Consider the following 16240-nt stretch of genomic DNA (forward strand, 5'->3'; position numbering starts at 1 on the left):
CGATGCAATCCACCCCCCACTATCACCGTACTTCATATTGAATAGATTTTATTAAAAACCCGCGGGTACTTACGACGTGACGTCATCGCGTATAGAATTGAAGGCGTGATGACGTCATCGCGTAATGTGTGTGTGCGGTGGCTGTGTGAAAACGTCACGGCACAAAACGCGCCGGGATTACGCGATGACGTTGCCAACAGAGAGAATGTGATATGACGTCACATCGTAAGAATATAGACCGTGTGCTTTTACTGCGCGATAACCACCCTGTATAATAACCCCTATGTGTCCTAACTTGTGGGCCACCCTGTACAATAACAACAACCCCTATGTGTCCTGACTTGTGGGCCACCCTGTACAATAACAACAACCCCTATGTGTCCTGACTTGTGGGCCACCCTGTACAATAACAACAACCCCTATGTGTCCTACCTTGTGGGCCACCCTGTATAACAACAACCCCTATGTGTCCTGACTTGTGGGCCACCCTGTACAATAATAACAACCCCTATGTGTCCTAACTTATGGGCCACTCTGTATAATAACAACCCCTATGTGTCCTGACTTGTGGGCCACCCTGTACAATAACAACAACCCCTATGTGTCCTACCTTGTGGGCCACTCTGTATAATAACAACCCCTATGTGTCCTACCTTGTGGGCCACTCTGTATAATAACAACAACCCCTATGTGTCCTGACTTGTGGGCCACTCTGTATAATAACAACCCTTATGTGTCCTAACTTATGGGCTACCCTGTATAATAACAACAACCCCTATGTCCTGACTTATGGGCCACCCTGTATACTAACAACAACCCCTATGTGTCCTGACTTATGGGCCACCCTGTATAATAACAACAACCCCTATGTGTCCTGACTTATGGGCCACCCTGTATAATAACAACAACCCCTATGTGTCCTGACTTGTGGGCCACCCTGTACAACAACAACCCCTATGTGTCCTAACTTGTGGGCCACCCTGTATAATAACAACCCCTATGTGTCCTAACTTGTGGGCCACCCTGTACAATAATAACAACCCGTGTCCTGACTTGTGGGCCACCCTGTATAATAACAACCCCTATGTGTCCTGACTTGTGGGCCACCCTGTACAACAACAACCCCTATGTGTCCTGACTTGTGGGCCACCCTGTATAATAATAACCCCTATGTGTCCTGACTTATGGGCCACCCTGTATAATAATAACAACCCCTATGTGTCCTGACTTATGGGCCACCCTGTACAATAACAACCTCTGTGTCCTGACTTGTGGGCCACCCTGTATAATAATAACCCCTGTGTCCTGACTTGTGGGCCACCCTGTATAATAATAACCCCTATGTGTCCTGACTTATGGGCCACCCTGTATAATAATAACCCCTATGTGTCCTGACTTGTGGGCCACCCTGTATAATAATAACAACCCCTATGTGTCCTGACTTATGGGCCACCCTGTATAATAATAACAACCCCTATGTGTCCTGACTTGTGGGCCACCCTCTTTGTTTCCCACTCCGGCGATCAGTGTCAGTGGAACCCAGCGCTATCCCCTAGGTCCGCTGGGCCATAACTCTCCTCGCTACCCGCGTCGTCTCTGTTGACACGTGACTGGGATGCCGAGCGGACAGCGAGTGGCTAAATGGGTGAGTGGATGAGTGAGTGAGTGGGTGAGTGAGTGGGTCGGTGGGTGAGTGAGTGGGTGAGCGAGTGGATGAGTGAGCCAGTGGGTGAGTGGGTGAGTGGGTGGATGAGTGAGCGAGTGGGTGAGTGAGTGGGTGGGTGGATGAGTGAGCGAGTGAGTGGGTGGATGAGTGAGCGAGTTGGTGAGTGGGTGGATGAGTGAGCGAGTGGGTGAGTGGTTCAGTGAGTGTGGGTGGGTGAGTGGGTGTGTGGATTAATGAGTGGATGGTTCAGTGGGTGGTTGGGTGAGTGGGTGGGTGAGTGAGTGGGTGAGTAAATAGGTGGGTGAGTGGGTGGTTTGGTGAGTGGGTGAGTAAATGGGTGAGTGGGTGGGTAAGTGGGTGAGTGGGTGGATGAGTGAGTTGATGGGCGAGTGGGTGGGTGGTTCAGTAAGTGAGTGGATGGTTGAGTGAGTGGGTGGTTGGGTGAGTGATAGGGTGCGTAAATGGGTGGGTGAGTGGGTGGGTGGTTGGGTGAGTAAGTAAATGGGTAGGTGAGTGGGTGGGTTGTTTGGCGAGTGAGTGGGTGAGTAAATGGGTGAGTGGGTGGGTGAGTAAATGGGTGGTTGAGCGAGTCAGTTGCCGACTGAGTGGGCAAGTGAGTGGGTGGGTTGGTGAGTGGTGCAAATTATAGAGGGGCAGCACCTGCAAGTGCCCCCGCTCACCGCCATTGCTGGGGGAATAGAGGCCTCGGTGGGGGCTCTAGATTGGTGGGGGGGATACCCACACTTTACACCACCACACGTGACCTGCCGATCGTAGGCCTCACTGTGGTCGACTCATTTAGACTACTGCTGGGTGGACAGCGGGCCTAGGGGCACCCCCAGCGGCAGCTGTCCCTGTGCGTGAGCCTGCTCATCACGACGGGTGGTGGTGACTGCTGCTGTGTGGTCTGGCCTAGGGGCACCCCCAGCGGCAGCTGTCCCTGTGCGTGAGCCTGCTGCCAGTAGGGATGTGCGTTGATCGCTGCTGTGTGGTCTAACCTAAGGGCACCCCCCGCACGCAACCAATGCAACCCACACGCAACCCACACGCAACCCGAGTATCTCGCGGTGCCGTACGGGGTGGTGGTGGTGATGGATTTGAGAGTGGAGTCGGCAGGCTGAATGTTTGCACAAGTCCCGGGTGGTTTGTTTTAATGACACGCAGCGCTATATACAATAATTATACATTATTACACATTCTATATATAGTAGTCGTAGCAGTAGTAGGGGCGGATGGGGTGGAGTGTGGGGGTCTCGTCCTCGTGTTTTATTATTAAAACGCGTTGGGCTGTAAGACGTGACTGACATCATCATCGTCATCATCCACGTCCCAAGCGGTTTTTGTATTTAATAGTTGGGAGGGTGGGGGATGCACTCACACACACAAGTGAGGCTGTCTCCTTGCTGCTGCTGCTGCTACTGCTGTTGTTGTTGCTGATGTTGTTGCTGCTGCTACTGTTGTTGCTGATGTTGTTGCTGTTGCTACTGCTGCTGTTACTGCTGCTGTTGTTGCTGATGTTGCTGCTGCTACTGCTGCTGTTGTTGCTGCTGTTGTTGTTGTTGCTACTGCTGCTGTTGCTGCTACCGCTGCTGTTGCTGCCGCTGTTGCTGCTACCGCTGTTGCTGCTACCGCTGTTGCTGCTGCCGCTGTTGCTGCTACCCCTGTTGCTGCTACCCCTGTTGCTGCTACTGCTGCTGTTACTGTTGTTGCTGCTACTGCTGCTGTTACTGCTGTTGCTGCTGCTGCTGTTACAATCGCCCGCGCCGTCGGCAGTGGCTACCCCGTCTCCGACACAAAGACAGCGTCCCCAAAGCCCCGTCGCAGCCTGTGGAGCAGCCTGTGGGAGCAGACAGCTGTCTGCTGTGGGTGCCACGTGCCGTGGGTGTCACGTGCCGTGGGTGCCACGTGGAGTGGGTGTCACGTGCAGTGGGTGCCACGTGCCGTGGGTGTCACGTGCCGTGGGTGCCACGTGGAGTGGGTGTCACGTGCAGTGGGTGCCACGTGCAGTGGGTGCCACGTGCCGTGGGTGCCACGTGCAGTGGGTGCCACGTGCAGTGGGTGCCACGTGCCGTGGGTGTCACGTGCCGTGGGTGCCACGTGCCGTGGGTGCCACGTGCCGTGGGTGTCACGTGCTGCGAGGAGCGAGCAGCAGCACGTGACAGCTGCTGCGGTGCCGGTGAAGGGCGGCCACAGTAGCACACGAGGGGGGGGTCTGTGTGGGTGGCCAGCACCACGCACGCCCCGGCCGCCTTTGTCTCCCCGGTGGCGACGTTTAACTGCCCACCGCTGCAGCAAGTGCTCATTCGAGGCCGAGTCGACCTAGGGGAGAGGGGCCCCAGGAGCGGTTCGGATCGTGGTGGTGGTGATGGTGATGATGGTGGTGGTGATGATGGTGATGATGGTGGTGGTGATGATGGTGGTGATGGTGATGATGATGCTGGCGGTGGTGGTGATGGTGGTGATGGTGGTGGTGATGATGGTGGTGATGGTGGTGATGGTGGTGGTGATGATGGTGGTGATGGTGGTGATGGTGGTCACTTGCCGTGCATTCATCGCCACTTACGCGAGGAGGAATGCCCGGAGATAATCCAACACTTCACGCGAGGGGGCAACGCTCGATCCCCCCCTCCCGCCCACCTACCACCCCCGCCCGGCCGCCTTTGTCTCCCCCTCGCAGCGGCTACTCCCGTTTGAGGCCGAGTGGACCTAGGGGAGGGTCCGGGGTTGCCCGCCGCGTCACGCCCCAACCGGAGCGCCACCGCTCCCCCAACGTCAACTGAGAACGCGCGTGAGCACGTGGTCACGTGGTCACACGTCGTCACATGCAACATGCAACATGCGTGCACTCGCACACACACAGACACACTTACACCCACTCACACCCACTCACTCACCCACTCACACCCACTCACACCCACTCACACCCACTCACTCACTCACCCACTCACCTACCCACACACTCACTCACCTACCCACACACTCACTCACCCACCCACTCACACACTCACTCACACCCTCGCCCACCCACCCACTCACCCACTCACCCACTCACACCCACTCACTCACTCACCCACTCACACACCCACCCACTCACCCACACACTCACACACTCACACACACTCAAACCCACTCACCCACTCACACTCACCCAATCACACCCACTCACACACCCACTCACACCCTCACCCACTCACTCACTCACCCACTCACCCACTCACCCACTCACCCACTCACCCACTCACACCCACTCACTCACTCACCCACTCACACACCCACACACACTCAAACCCACTCACCCACTCACACTCACCCAATCACACCCACTCACCCACTCACACACCCACTCACACCCTCACCCACTCACTCACTCACCCACTCACCCACTCACTCACACACTCACCCACACACCCACACACCCACCCACTAACCCACTCACCCACACACTCACCCACACACTCATTCACTCACTCACTCACCCACACACCCACTCACCCACACACTCACCCACTCATTCACTCATCCACTTACCCCCTTATCACCGCTCATGCTCTCAGTAGGAAGTGCATCTGGAGGAGTCTCCTTCATCACAGCTCCTTCAAGAGCCACTATCAACTCCTTCACTAGCCACTAACCAACTCCTTCACTAGCCACTAACCAACTCCTTCACTAGCTACTATCAACTCCTTCACTAGCCACTATCAACTTCTTCACTAGCCACTAACCAACTCCTTCACTAGCCACTAACCAACTCCTTCACTAGCCACTATCAACTCCTTCACTAGCCACTATCAACTTCTTCACTAGCCACTAACCAACTCCTTCACTAGCCACTAACCAACTCCTTCACTAGCCACTAACCAACTCCTTCAACTACTTCACTAGCCACTATCAACTCCTTCACTAGCCACTAACCAACTCCTTCAACTCCTTCACTAGCCACTATCAACTCCTTCACTAGCCACTATCAACTCCTTCACTAGCCACTATCAACTCCTTCACTAGCCACTATCAACTCCTTCACTAGCCACTATCAACTCCTTCACTAGCCACTATCAACTCCTTCACTAGCCACTAACCAACTCCTTCACTAGCCACTAATAAACTCCTTCACTAGCCACTAACCAACTCCTTCACTAGCTACTATCAACTCCTTCACTAGCCACTATCAACTCCTTCACTAGCCACTATCAACTTCTTCACTAGCCACTAACCAACTCCTTCACTAGCCACTAACCAACTCCTTCACTAGCCACTATCAACTCCTTCACTAGCCACTAACCAACTCCTTCACTAGCCACTATCAACTCCTTCACTAGCCACTATCAACTTCTTCACTAGCCACTAACCAACTCCTTCACTAGCCACTAACCAACTCCTTCACTAGCCACTAACCAACTCCTTCACAAGCCACTAACCAACTCCTTCACTAGACACTATCAACTCCTTCACTAGCCACTATCAACTCCTTCACTAGCCACTAACCAACTCCTTCACTAGCCACTAACCAACTCCTTCACTAGCCACTAACCAACTCCTTCAACTACTTCACTAGCCACTATCAACTCCTTCACTAGCCACTAACCAACTCCTTCAACTCCTTCACTAGCCACTATTAACTCCTTCACTAGCCACTATCAACTCCTTCACTAGCCACTAACCAACTCCTTCACTAGCCACTAATCAACTCCTTCACTAGCCACTAACCAACTCCTTCACTAGCTACTATCAACTCCTTCACTAGCCACTATCAACTCCTTCACTAACCACTAACCAACTTCTTCACTAGCCACTATCAACTCCTTCACTAGCCACTATCAACTTCTTCACCAGCCACTAACCAACTCCTTCACTAGCCACTAACCAACTCCTTCACTAGCCACTAACCAACTCCTTCACAAGCCACTAACCAACTCCTTCACCTCCTTCACTAGCCACTATCAACTCCTTCACTAGCCACTAACCAACTCCTTCAACTCCTTCCCTAGCCACTATCAACTCCTTCACTAGCCACTATCAACTCCTTCACTAGCCACTAACCAACTCCTTCACTAGCCACTAACCAACTCCTTCACTAGCCACTATCAACTCCTTCACTAGCCACTATCAACTTCTTCACTAGCCACTAACCAACTTCTTCACTAGCCACTAACCAACTCCTTCACTAGCCACTATCAACTCCTTCACTAGCCACTAACCAACTCCTTCACTAGCCACTATCAACTCCTTCACTAGCCACTATCAACTTCTTCACTAGCCACTAACCAACTCCTTCAACTCCTTCACTAGCCACTAACCAACTCCTTCACTAGCCACTAACCAACTCCTTCACTAGCCACTATCAACTCCTTCACTAGCCACTAACCAACTCCTTCAACTCCTTCCCTAGCCACTATCAACTCCTTCACTAGCCACTATCAACTCCTTCACTAGCCTCTATCAACTCCTTCCCTAGCCACTATCAACTCCTTCACTAGCCTCTATCAACTCCTTCACTAGCCACTATCAACTCCTTCACTAGCCACTAACCAACTACTTCACTAGCCACTAACCAACTCCTTCACTAGCCACTATCAACTCCTTCACTAGCCACTATGAACTCCTTCACTAGCCACTATCAACTCCTTCACTAGCCACTATCAACTCCTTCACTAGCCACTATCAACTCCTTCACTAGCCACTAACCAACTCCTTCACTAGCCACTAACCAACTCCTTCACTAGCCACTAACCAACTCCTTCACTAGCCACTAACCAACTCCTTCACTAGCCACTATCAACTCCTTCACTAGCCACTATCAACTCCTTCACTAGCCACTATCAACTCCTTCACTAGCCACTAACCAACTCCTTCACTAGCCACTAACCAACTCCTTCACTAGCCACTATCAACTCCTTCACTAGCCACTATGAACTCCTTCACTAGCCACTATCAACTCCTTCACTAGCCACTATCAACTCCTTCACTAGCCACTATCAACTCCTTCACTAGCCACTATCAACTCCTTCACTAGCCACTAACCAACTCCTTCACTAGCCACTAACCAACTCCTTTACTAGCCACTATCAACTCCTTCACTAGCCACTATGAACTCCTTCACTAGCCACTATCAACTCCTTCACTAGCCACTATCAACTCCTTCACTAGCCACTATCAACTCCTTCACTAGCCACTAACCAACTCCTTCACTAGCCACTAACCAACTCCTTCACTAGCCACTAACCAACTCCTTCACTAGCCACTAACCAACTCCTTCACTAGCCACTAACCAACTTCTTCACTAGCCACTAACCAACTCCTTCACTAGCCACTAACCAACTCCTTCACTAGCCACTAACCAACTTCTTCACTAGCCACTAACCAACTCCTTCACTAGCCACTAACCAACTCCTTCACTAGCCACTAACCAACTCCTTCACTAGCCACTAACCAACTCCTTCACTAGCCACTACGAACTCCTTCACTAGCCACTATCAACTCCTTCACTAGCCACTATCAACTCCTTCACTAGCCACTAACCAACTCGTTCACTAGCCACTAACAAACTCCTTCACTAGCCACTAACCAACTCCTTCACTAGCCACTATCAACTCCTTCACTAGCCACTAACCAACTCCTTCACTAGCCACTACCAACTCCTTCACTAGCCACTATCAACTCCTTCACTAGCCACTATCAACTCCTTCACTAGCCACTATGAACTCCTTCACTAGCCACTATCAACTCCTTCACTAGCCACTAACCAACTCCTTCACTAGCCACTAACCAACTCCTTCACTAGCCACTAACCAACTCCTTCACTAGCCACTACGAACTCCTTCACTAGCCACTATCAACTCCTTCACTAGCCACTATCAACTCCTTCACTAGCCACTAACCAACTCCTTCACTAGCCACTAACCAACTCCTTCACTAGCCACTAACCAACTCCTTCACTAGCCACTATCAACTCCTTCACTAGCCACTAACCGAGTCCTTCACTAGCCACTACCAACTCCTTCACTAGCCACTATCAACTCCTTCACTAGCCACTATCAACTCCTTCACTAGCCACTATGAACTCCTTCACTAGCCACTATCAACTCCTTCACTAGCCACTAACCAACTCCTTCACTAGCCACTAACCAACTCCTTCACTAGCCACTAACCAACTCCTTCACTAGCCACTAACCAACTCCTTCACTAGCCACTATCAACTCCTTCACTAGCCACTAACCAACTCCTTCACTAGCCACTACCAACTCCTTCACTAGCCACTATCAACTCCTTCACTAGCCACTATCAACTCCTTCACTAGCCACTATGAACTCTTTCACTAGCCACTATCAACTCCTTCACTAGCCACTAACCAACTCCTTCACTAGCCACTAACCAACTCCTTCACTAGCCACTAACCAACTCCTTCACTAGCCACTAACCAACTCCTTCACTAGCCACTACGAACTCCTTCACTAGCCACTATCAACTCCTTCACTAGCCACTATCAACTCCTTCACTAGCCACTAACCAACTCCTTCACTAGCCACTAACCAACTCCTTCACTAGCCACTAACCAACTCCTTCACTAGCCACTATCAACTCCTTCACTAGCCACTAACCAACTCCTTCACTAGCCACTACCAACTCCTTCACTAGCCACTATCAACTCCTTCACTAGCCACTATCAACTCCTTCACTAGCCACTATGAACTCCTTCACTAGCCACTATCAACTCCTTCACTAGCCACTAACCAACTCCTTCACTAGCCACTAACCAACTCCTTCACTAGCCACTAACCAACTCCTTCACTAGCCACTATCAACTCCTTCACTAGCCACTAACCAACTCCTTCACTAGCCACTAACCAACTCCTTCACTAGCCACTAACCAACTCCTTCACTAGCCACTATCAACTCCTTCACTAGCCACTAACCAACTCCTTCACTAGCCACTATCAACTCCTTCACTAGCCACTATCAACTTCTTCACTAGCCACTAACCAACTCCTTCAACTCCTTCACTAGCCACTAACCAACTCCTTCACTAGCCACTAACCAACTCCTTCACTAGCCACTATCAACTCCTTCACTAGCCACTAACCAACTCCTTCAACTCCTTCCCTAGCCACTATCAACTCCTTCACTAGCCACTATCAACTCCTTCACTAGCCTCTATCAACTCCTTCACTAGCCACTAACCATCTCTTTCACTAGCCACTAACCAACTACTTCACTAGCCACTAACCAACTCCTTCACTAGTCACTAACCAACTCCTTCACTAGCCACTAACCAACTTCTTCACTAGCCACTATCAACTCCTTCACTAGCCACTATCAACTTCTTCACTAGCCACTAACCAACTCCTTCAACTCCTTCACTAGCCACTAACCAACTTCTTCACTAGCCACTAACCAACTCCTTCACTAGCCACTATCAACTCCTTCACTAGCCACTATGAACTCCTTCACTAGCCACTATCAACTCCTTCACTAGCCACTATCAACTCCTTCACTAGCCACTATCAACTCCTTCACTAGCCACTAACCAACTCCTTCACTAGCCACTAACCAACTCCTTCACTAGCCACTAACCAACTCCTTCACTAGCCACTAACCAACTCCTTCACTAGCCACTATCAACTCCTTCACTAGCCACTATCAACTTCTTCACTAGCCACTAACCAACTCCTTCACTAGCCACTAACCAACTCCTTCACTAGCCACTAACCAACTCCTTCAACTACTTCACTAGCCACTATCAACTCCTTCACTAGCCACTAACCAACTCCTTCAACTCCTTCACTAGCCACTATCAACTCCTTCACTAGCCACTATCAACTCCTTCACTAGCCACTATCAACTCCTTCACTAGCCACTATCAACTCCTTCACTAGCCACTATCAACTCCTTCACTAGCCACTAACCAACTCCTTCACTAGCCACTAACCAACTCCTTCACTAGCCACTATCAACTCCTTCACTAGCCACTATGAACTCCTTCACTAGCCACTATGAACTCCTTCACTAGCCACTATCAACTCCTTCACTAGCCACTATCAACTCCTTCACTAGCCACTAACCAACTCCTTCACTAGCCACTAACCAACTCCTTCACTAGCCACTATCAACTCCTTCACTAGCCACTATGAACTCCTTCACTAGCCACTATCAACTCCTTCACTAGCCACTATCAACTCCTTCACTAGCCACTATCAACTCCTTCACTAGCCACTAACCAACTCCTTCACTAGCCACTAACCAACTCCTTCACTAGCCACTAACCAACTCCTTCACTAGCCACTAACCAACTCCTTCACTAGCCACTAACCAACTTCTTCACTAGCCACTAACCAACTCCTTCACTAGCCACTAACCAACTCCTTCACTAGCCACTAACCAACTTCTTCACTAGCCACTAACCAACTCCTTCACTAGCCACTAACCAACTCCTTCACTAGCCACTAACCAACTCCTTCACTAGCCACTAACCAACTCCTTCACTAGCCACTACGAACTCCTTTACTAGCCACTATCAACTCCTTCACTAGCCACTATCAACTCCTTCACTAGCCACTAACCAACTCCTTCACTAGCCACTAACCAACTCCTTCACTAGCCACTAACCAACTCCTTCACTAGCCACTATCAACTCCTTCACTAGCCACTAACCATGTCCTTCACCAGCCACTACCAACTCCTTCACTAGCCACTATCAACTCCTTCACTAGCCACTATCAACTCCTTCACTAGCCACTATGAACTCCTTCACTAGCCACTATCAACTCCTTCACTAGCCACTAACCAACTCCTTCACTAGCCACTAACCAACTCCTTCACTAGCCACTAACCAACTCCTTCACTAGCCACTAACCAACTCCTTCACTAGCCACTATCAACTCCTTCACTAGCCACTAACCAACTCCTTCACTAGCCACTACCAACTCCTTCACTAGCCACTATCAACTCCTTCACTAGCCACTATCAACTCCTTCACTAGCCACTATGAACTCTTTCACTAGCCACTTCAACTCCTTCACTAGCCACTAACCAACTCCTTCACTAGCCACTAACCAACTCCTTCACTAGCCACTAACCAACTCCTTCACTAGCCACTAACCAACTCCTTCACTAGCCACTACGAACTCCTTCACTAGCCACTATCAACTCCTTCACTAGCCACTATCAACTCCTTCACTAGCCACTAACCAACTCCTTCACTAGCCACTAACCAACTCCTTCACTAGCCACTAACCAACTCCTTCACTAGCCACTATCAACTCCTTCACTAGCCACTAACCAACTCCTTCACTAGCCACTACCAACTCCTTCACTAGCCACTATCAACTCCTTCACTAGCCACTATCAACTCCTTCACTAGCCACTATGAACTCCTTCACTAGCCACTATCAACTCCTTCACTAGCCACTAACCAACTCCTTCACTAGCCACTAACCAACTCCTTCACTAGCCACTAACCAACTCCTTCACTAGCCACTAACCAACTCCTTCACTAGCCACTAACCAACTCCTTCACTAGCCACTAACCAACTCCTTCACTAGCCACTATCAACTCCTTCACTAGCCACTAACCAACTCCTTCACTAGCCACTAACCAACTCCTTCACTAGCCACTAACCAACTCCTTCACTAGCCACTATCAACTCCTTCACTAGCCACTAACCAACTCCTTCACTAGCCACTAACCAACTCCTTCACTAGCCACTATCAACTCCTTCACTAGCCACTAACCAACTCCTTCAACTCCTTCCCTAGCCAATATCAACTCCTTCACTAGCCACTATCAACTCCTTCACTAGCCACTATCAACTTCTTCACTAGCCACTAACCAACTCCTTCAACTCCTTCACTAGCCACTAACCAACTCTTTCACTAGCCACCAACCAACTCCTTCACTAGCCACTATCAACTCCTTCACTAGCCACTAACCAACTCCTTCACTAGCCACTATCAACTCCTTCACTAGCCACTAACCATGTCCTTCACTAGCCACTACCAACTCCTTCACTAGCCACTATCAACTCCTTCACTAGCCACTATCAACTCCTTCACTAGCCACTATGAACTCCTTCACTAGCCACTATCAACTCCTTCACTAGCCACTAACCAACTCCTTCACTAGCCACTAACCAACTCCTTCACTAGCCACTAACCAACTCCTTCACTAGCCACTAACCAACTCCTTCACTAGCCACTATCAACTCCTTCACTAGCCACTAACCAACTCCTTCACTAGCCACTACCAACTCCTTCACTAGCCACTATCAACTCCTTCACTAGCCACTATCAACTCCTTCACTAGCCACTATGAACTCTTTCACTAGCCACTTCAACTCCTTCACTAGCCACTAACCAACTCCTTCACTAGCCACTAACCAACTCCTTCACTAGCCACTAACCAACTCCTTCACTAGCCACTAACCAACTCCTTCACTAGCCACTACGAACTCCTTCACTAGCCACTATCAACTCCTTCACTAGCCACTATCAACTCCTTCACTAGCCACTAACCAACTCCTTCACTAGCCACTAACCAACTCCTTCACTAGCCACTAACCAACTCCTTCACTAGCCACTATCAACTCCTTCACTAGCCACTAACCAACTCCTTCACTAGCCACTACCAACTCCTTCACTAGCCACTATCAACTCCTTCACTAGCCACTATCAACTCCTTCACTAGCCACTATGAACTCCTTCACTAGCCACTATCAACTCCTTCACTAGCCACTAACCAACTCCTTCACTAGCCACTAACCAACTCCTTCACTAGCCACTAACCAACTCCTTCACTAGCCACTAACCAACTCCTTCACTAGCCACTAACCAACTCCTTCACTAGCCACTAACCAACTCCTTCACTAGCCACTATCAACTCCTTCACTAGCCACTAACCAACTCCTTCACTAGCCACTAACCAACTCCTTCACTAGCCACTAACCAACTCCTTCACTAGCCACTATCAACTCCTTCACTAGCCACTAACCAACTCCTTCACTAGCCACTAACCAACTCCTTCACTAGCCACTAACCAACTCCTTCACTAGCCACTATCAACTCCTTCACTAGCCACTAACCAACTCCTTCAACTCCTTCCCTAGCCACTATCAACTCCTTCACTAGCCACTATCAACTCCTTCACTAGCCACTATCAACTTCTTCACTAGCCACTAACCAACTCCTTCAACTCCTTCACTAGCCACTAACCAACTCTTTCACTAGCCACCAACCAACTCCTTCACTAGCCACTATCAACTCCTTCACTAGCCACTAACCAACTCCTTCACTAGCCACTAACCAACTCCTTCACTAGCCACTACCAGTAACCCTACACCCCTAATCCGACCTTCACACGGCCACGGACGGGCGCCGTGATGAGCGTGCATCCCGTCGCTGGCGATCACCACCACCGCCACCACCGCCACCATCACCACCGTCACCGCCACCACCGCCACCACCGCCACGGTGGCGGTGACGGCGGCGGTGATCCGGCAGCTCCCCTGCGGCGCCCGGCGGGGCCTCCAGGCAGGGCCTCGTGAGAAGCAGCGCCGTGCCGACCATGTAGAGGAGGCCGCACACGTAGAAGGGGTAGCTGTAGCTGTGCGTGGCGTCGTACAGCCAGCCTGCACGCACCCGCACACAGCCTCGCTGTCAGCCTACAGGCGGCACGGCGTGGTACAGGAGACACGGTGTAGGAGACACGGTGTAGGAGACACGGTGTAGGAGACACGGTGTAGGAGACACGGCGTGGTACAGGAGACACGGTGTAGGAGACACGGTGTAGGAGACACGGCGTGGTACAGGAGACACGGTGTGGTACGGGAGACACGGTGTAGGAGACACGGTACAGGAGACACGGTACAGGAGACAGGATGTGGTACAGGAGACACGGTGTAGGAGACACGGCGTGGTACAGGAGACACGGTGTAGGAGACACGGTGTGGTACAGGAGACACGGCGTGGTACAGGAGACACGGCGTGGTACGGGAGACACGGCGTGGTACAGGAGACACGGTGTAGGAGACACGGTGTGGTACAGGAGACACGGTGTGGTACAGGAGACACGGTGTGGTACAGGAGACACGGTGTGGTACAGGAGACACGGTGTGGTACAAGAGACACGGTGTAGGAGACACGGCGTGGTACAGGAGACACGGTGTAGGAGACACGGCGTGGTACAGGAGACACGGTGTGGTACGGGAGATACGGTGTGGTACAGGAGACACGGCGTGGTACAGGAGACACGGTACAAGAGACACAGTGTAGGAGACACGGTGTGGTACAGGAGACACGGTGTAGGAGACACGGCGTGGTACAGGAGACACGGTGTGGTACAGGAGACACGGTGTGGTACAGGAGACACGGTGTGGTACAGGAGACACGGTGTAGGAGACACGGCGTGGTAGAGGAGACACGGTGTGGTACAGGAGACACGGTGTGGTACAGGAGACACGGTGTAGGAGACACGGTGTGGTACAGGAGACACGGCGTGGTACAGGAGACACGGTGTGGTACAGGAGACACGGTGTGGTACAGGAGACACAGTGTAGGAGACACAGCGTGGTAGAGGAGACACGGTGTGGTACAGGAGACACGGCGTGGTACAGGAGACACGGTGTAGGAGACACGGCGTGGTAGAGGAGACACGGTGTGGTACAGGAGACACGGCGTGGTACAGGAGACACGGTGTAGGAGACACGGCGTGGTACAGGAGACACGGTACAGGAGACACGGTGTAGGAGACATGGTGTACGAGACACGGTGTGGTACAGGAGACACAGTGTAGGAGACACGGCGTGGTAGAGGAGACACGGCGTAGGAGACATGGCGTGGTACAGGAGACACGGCGTGGTACAGGAGACACGGTGTGGTACAGGAGACACGGTGTAGGAGACACGGTGTAGGAGACACGGCGTGGTACAGGAGACACGGTGTAGGAGACACGGTGTAGGAGACACGGCGTGGTACAGGAGACACGGTGTGGTACAGCAGACACGGCGTGGTACAGGAGACACGGCGTGGTACAGGAGACACGGTGTAGGAGACACGGCGTGGTACAGGAGACACGGTACAGGAGACATGGTGTAGGAGACACGGTGTACGAGACACGGTGTGGTACAGGAGACACGGTGTAGGAGACACGGTGTAGGAGACACGGTGTAGGAGACACGGGTTAGGAGACACGGTGTGGTACAGGAGACACGGGACAGGAGACACGGTGTGGTACAGGAGACACGGCGTGGTACAGGAGACACGGCGTGGTACAGGAGACACGGTGTGGTACAGGAGACACGGTGTGGTACAGGAGACACGGCGTGGTACAGGAGACACGGTGTAGGAGACACGGCGTGGTACAGGAGACACGGTGTGGTACAGGAGACACGGTGTGGTACAGGAGACATGGCGTGGTACAGGAGACACGGTGTAGGAGACACGGCGTGGTACAGGAGACACGGCGTGGTACAGGAGACATGGTGTAGGAGACACGGTGTAGGAGACACGGTGTGGTACAGGAGACACGGTACAGGAGACACGGTGTGGTACAGGAGACACGGTGTGGTACAGGAGACACGGTACAGG

At 51.5% G+C, this 16240-nt stretch overlaps 1 protein-coding gene across 4 annotated transcripts in view; it reads right to left on the minus strand.

Moving 5' to 3' along the window:
- Nucleotides 1–7288: 7288 nt before the first annotated feature.
- LOC142908099 (monocarboxylate transporter 14-like) overlaps nucleotides 7289–16240 on the minus strand; it is a 38909-nt gene continuing 29957 nt past the window's right edge. The window contains exons 5-6 of one of the 4 annotated variants that reach the window (XR_012931596.1): nucleotides 13903–14283; nucleotides 7289–13847 (exon numbers count right to left, since the gene is read on the minus strand). Coding sequence is in view for 1 of the 4 variants with exons in the window: in XM_076058308.1 (XP_075914423.1) it covers nucleotides 14009–14283 (275 nt within the window). In the remaining 3 variants the exon portion in view is untranslated. Of the gene's footprint in view, nucleotides 14284–16240 lie in introns of all 4 variants that reach the window. The other 3 variants (XR_012931598.1, XR_012931597.1, XM_076058308.1) reach the window with 3 other exon arrangements.

This window comes from Petromyzon marinus (genome assembly GCF_048934315.1).
Source record: "Petromyzon marinus isolate PM22_M1 ecotype Great Lakes invasive population chromosome 70 unlocalized genomic scaffold, UKy_Petmar_22M1.pri1.0 chr70_unloc.2, whole genome shotgun sequence".
Taxonomy (NCBI): Eukaryota; Metazoa; Chordata; class Hyperoartia; order Petromyzontiformes; family Petromyzontidae; genus Petromyzon; species Petromyzon marinus.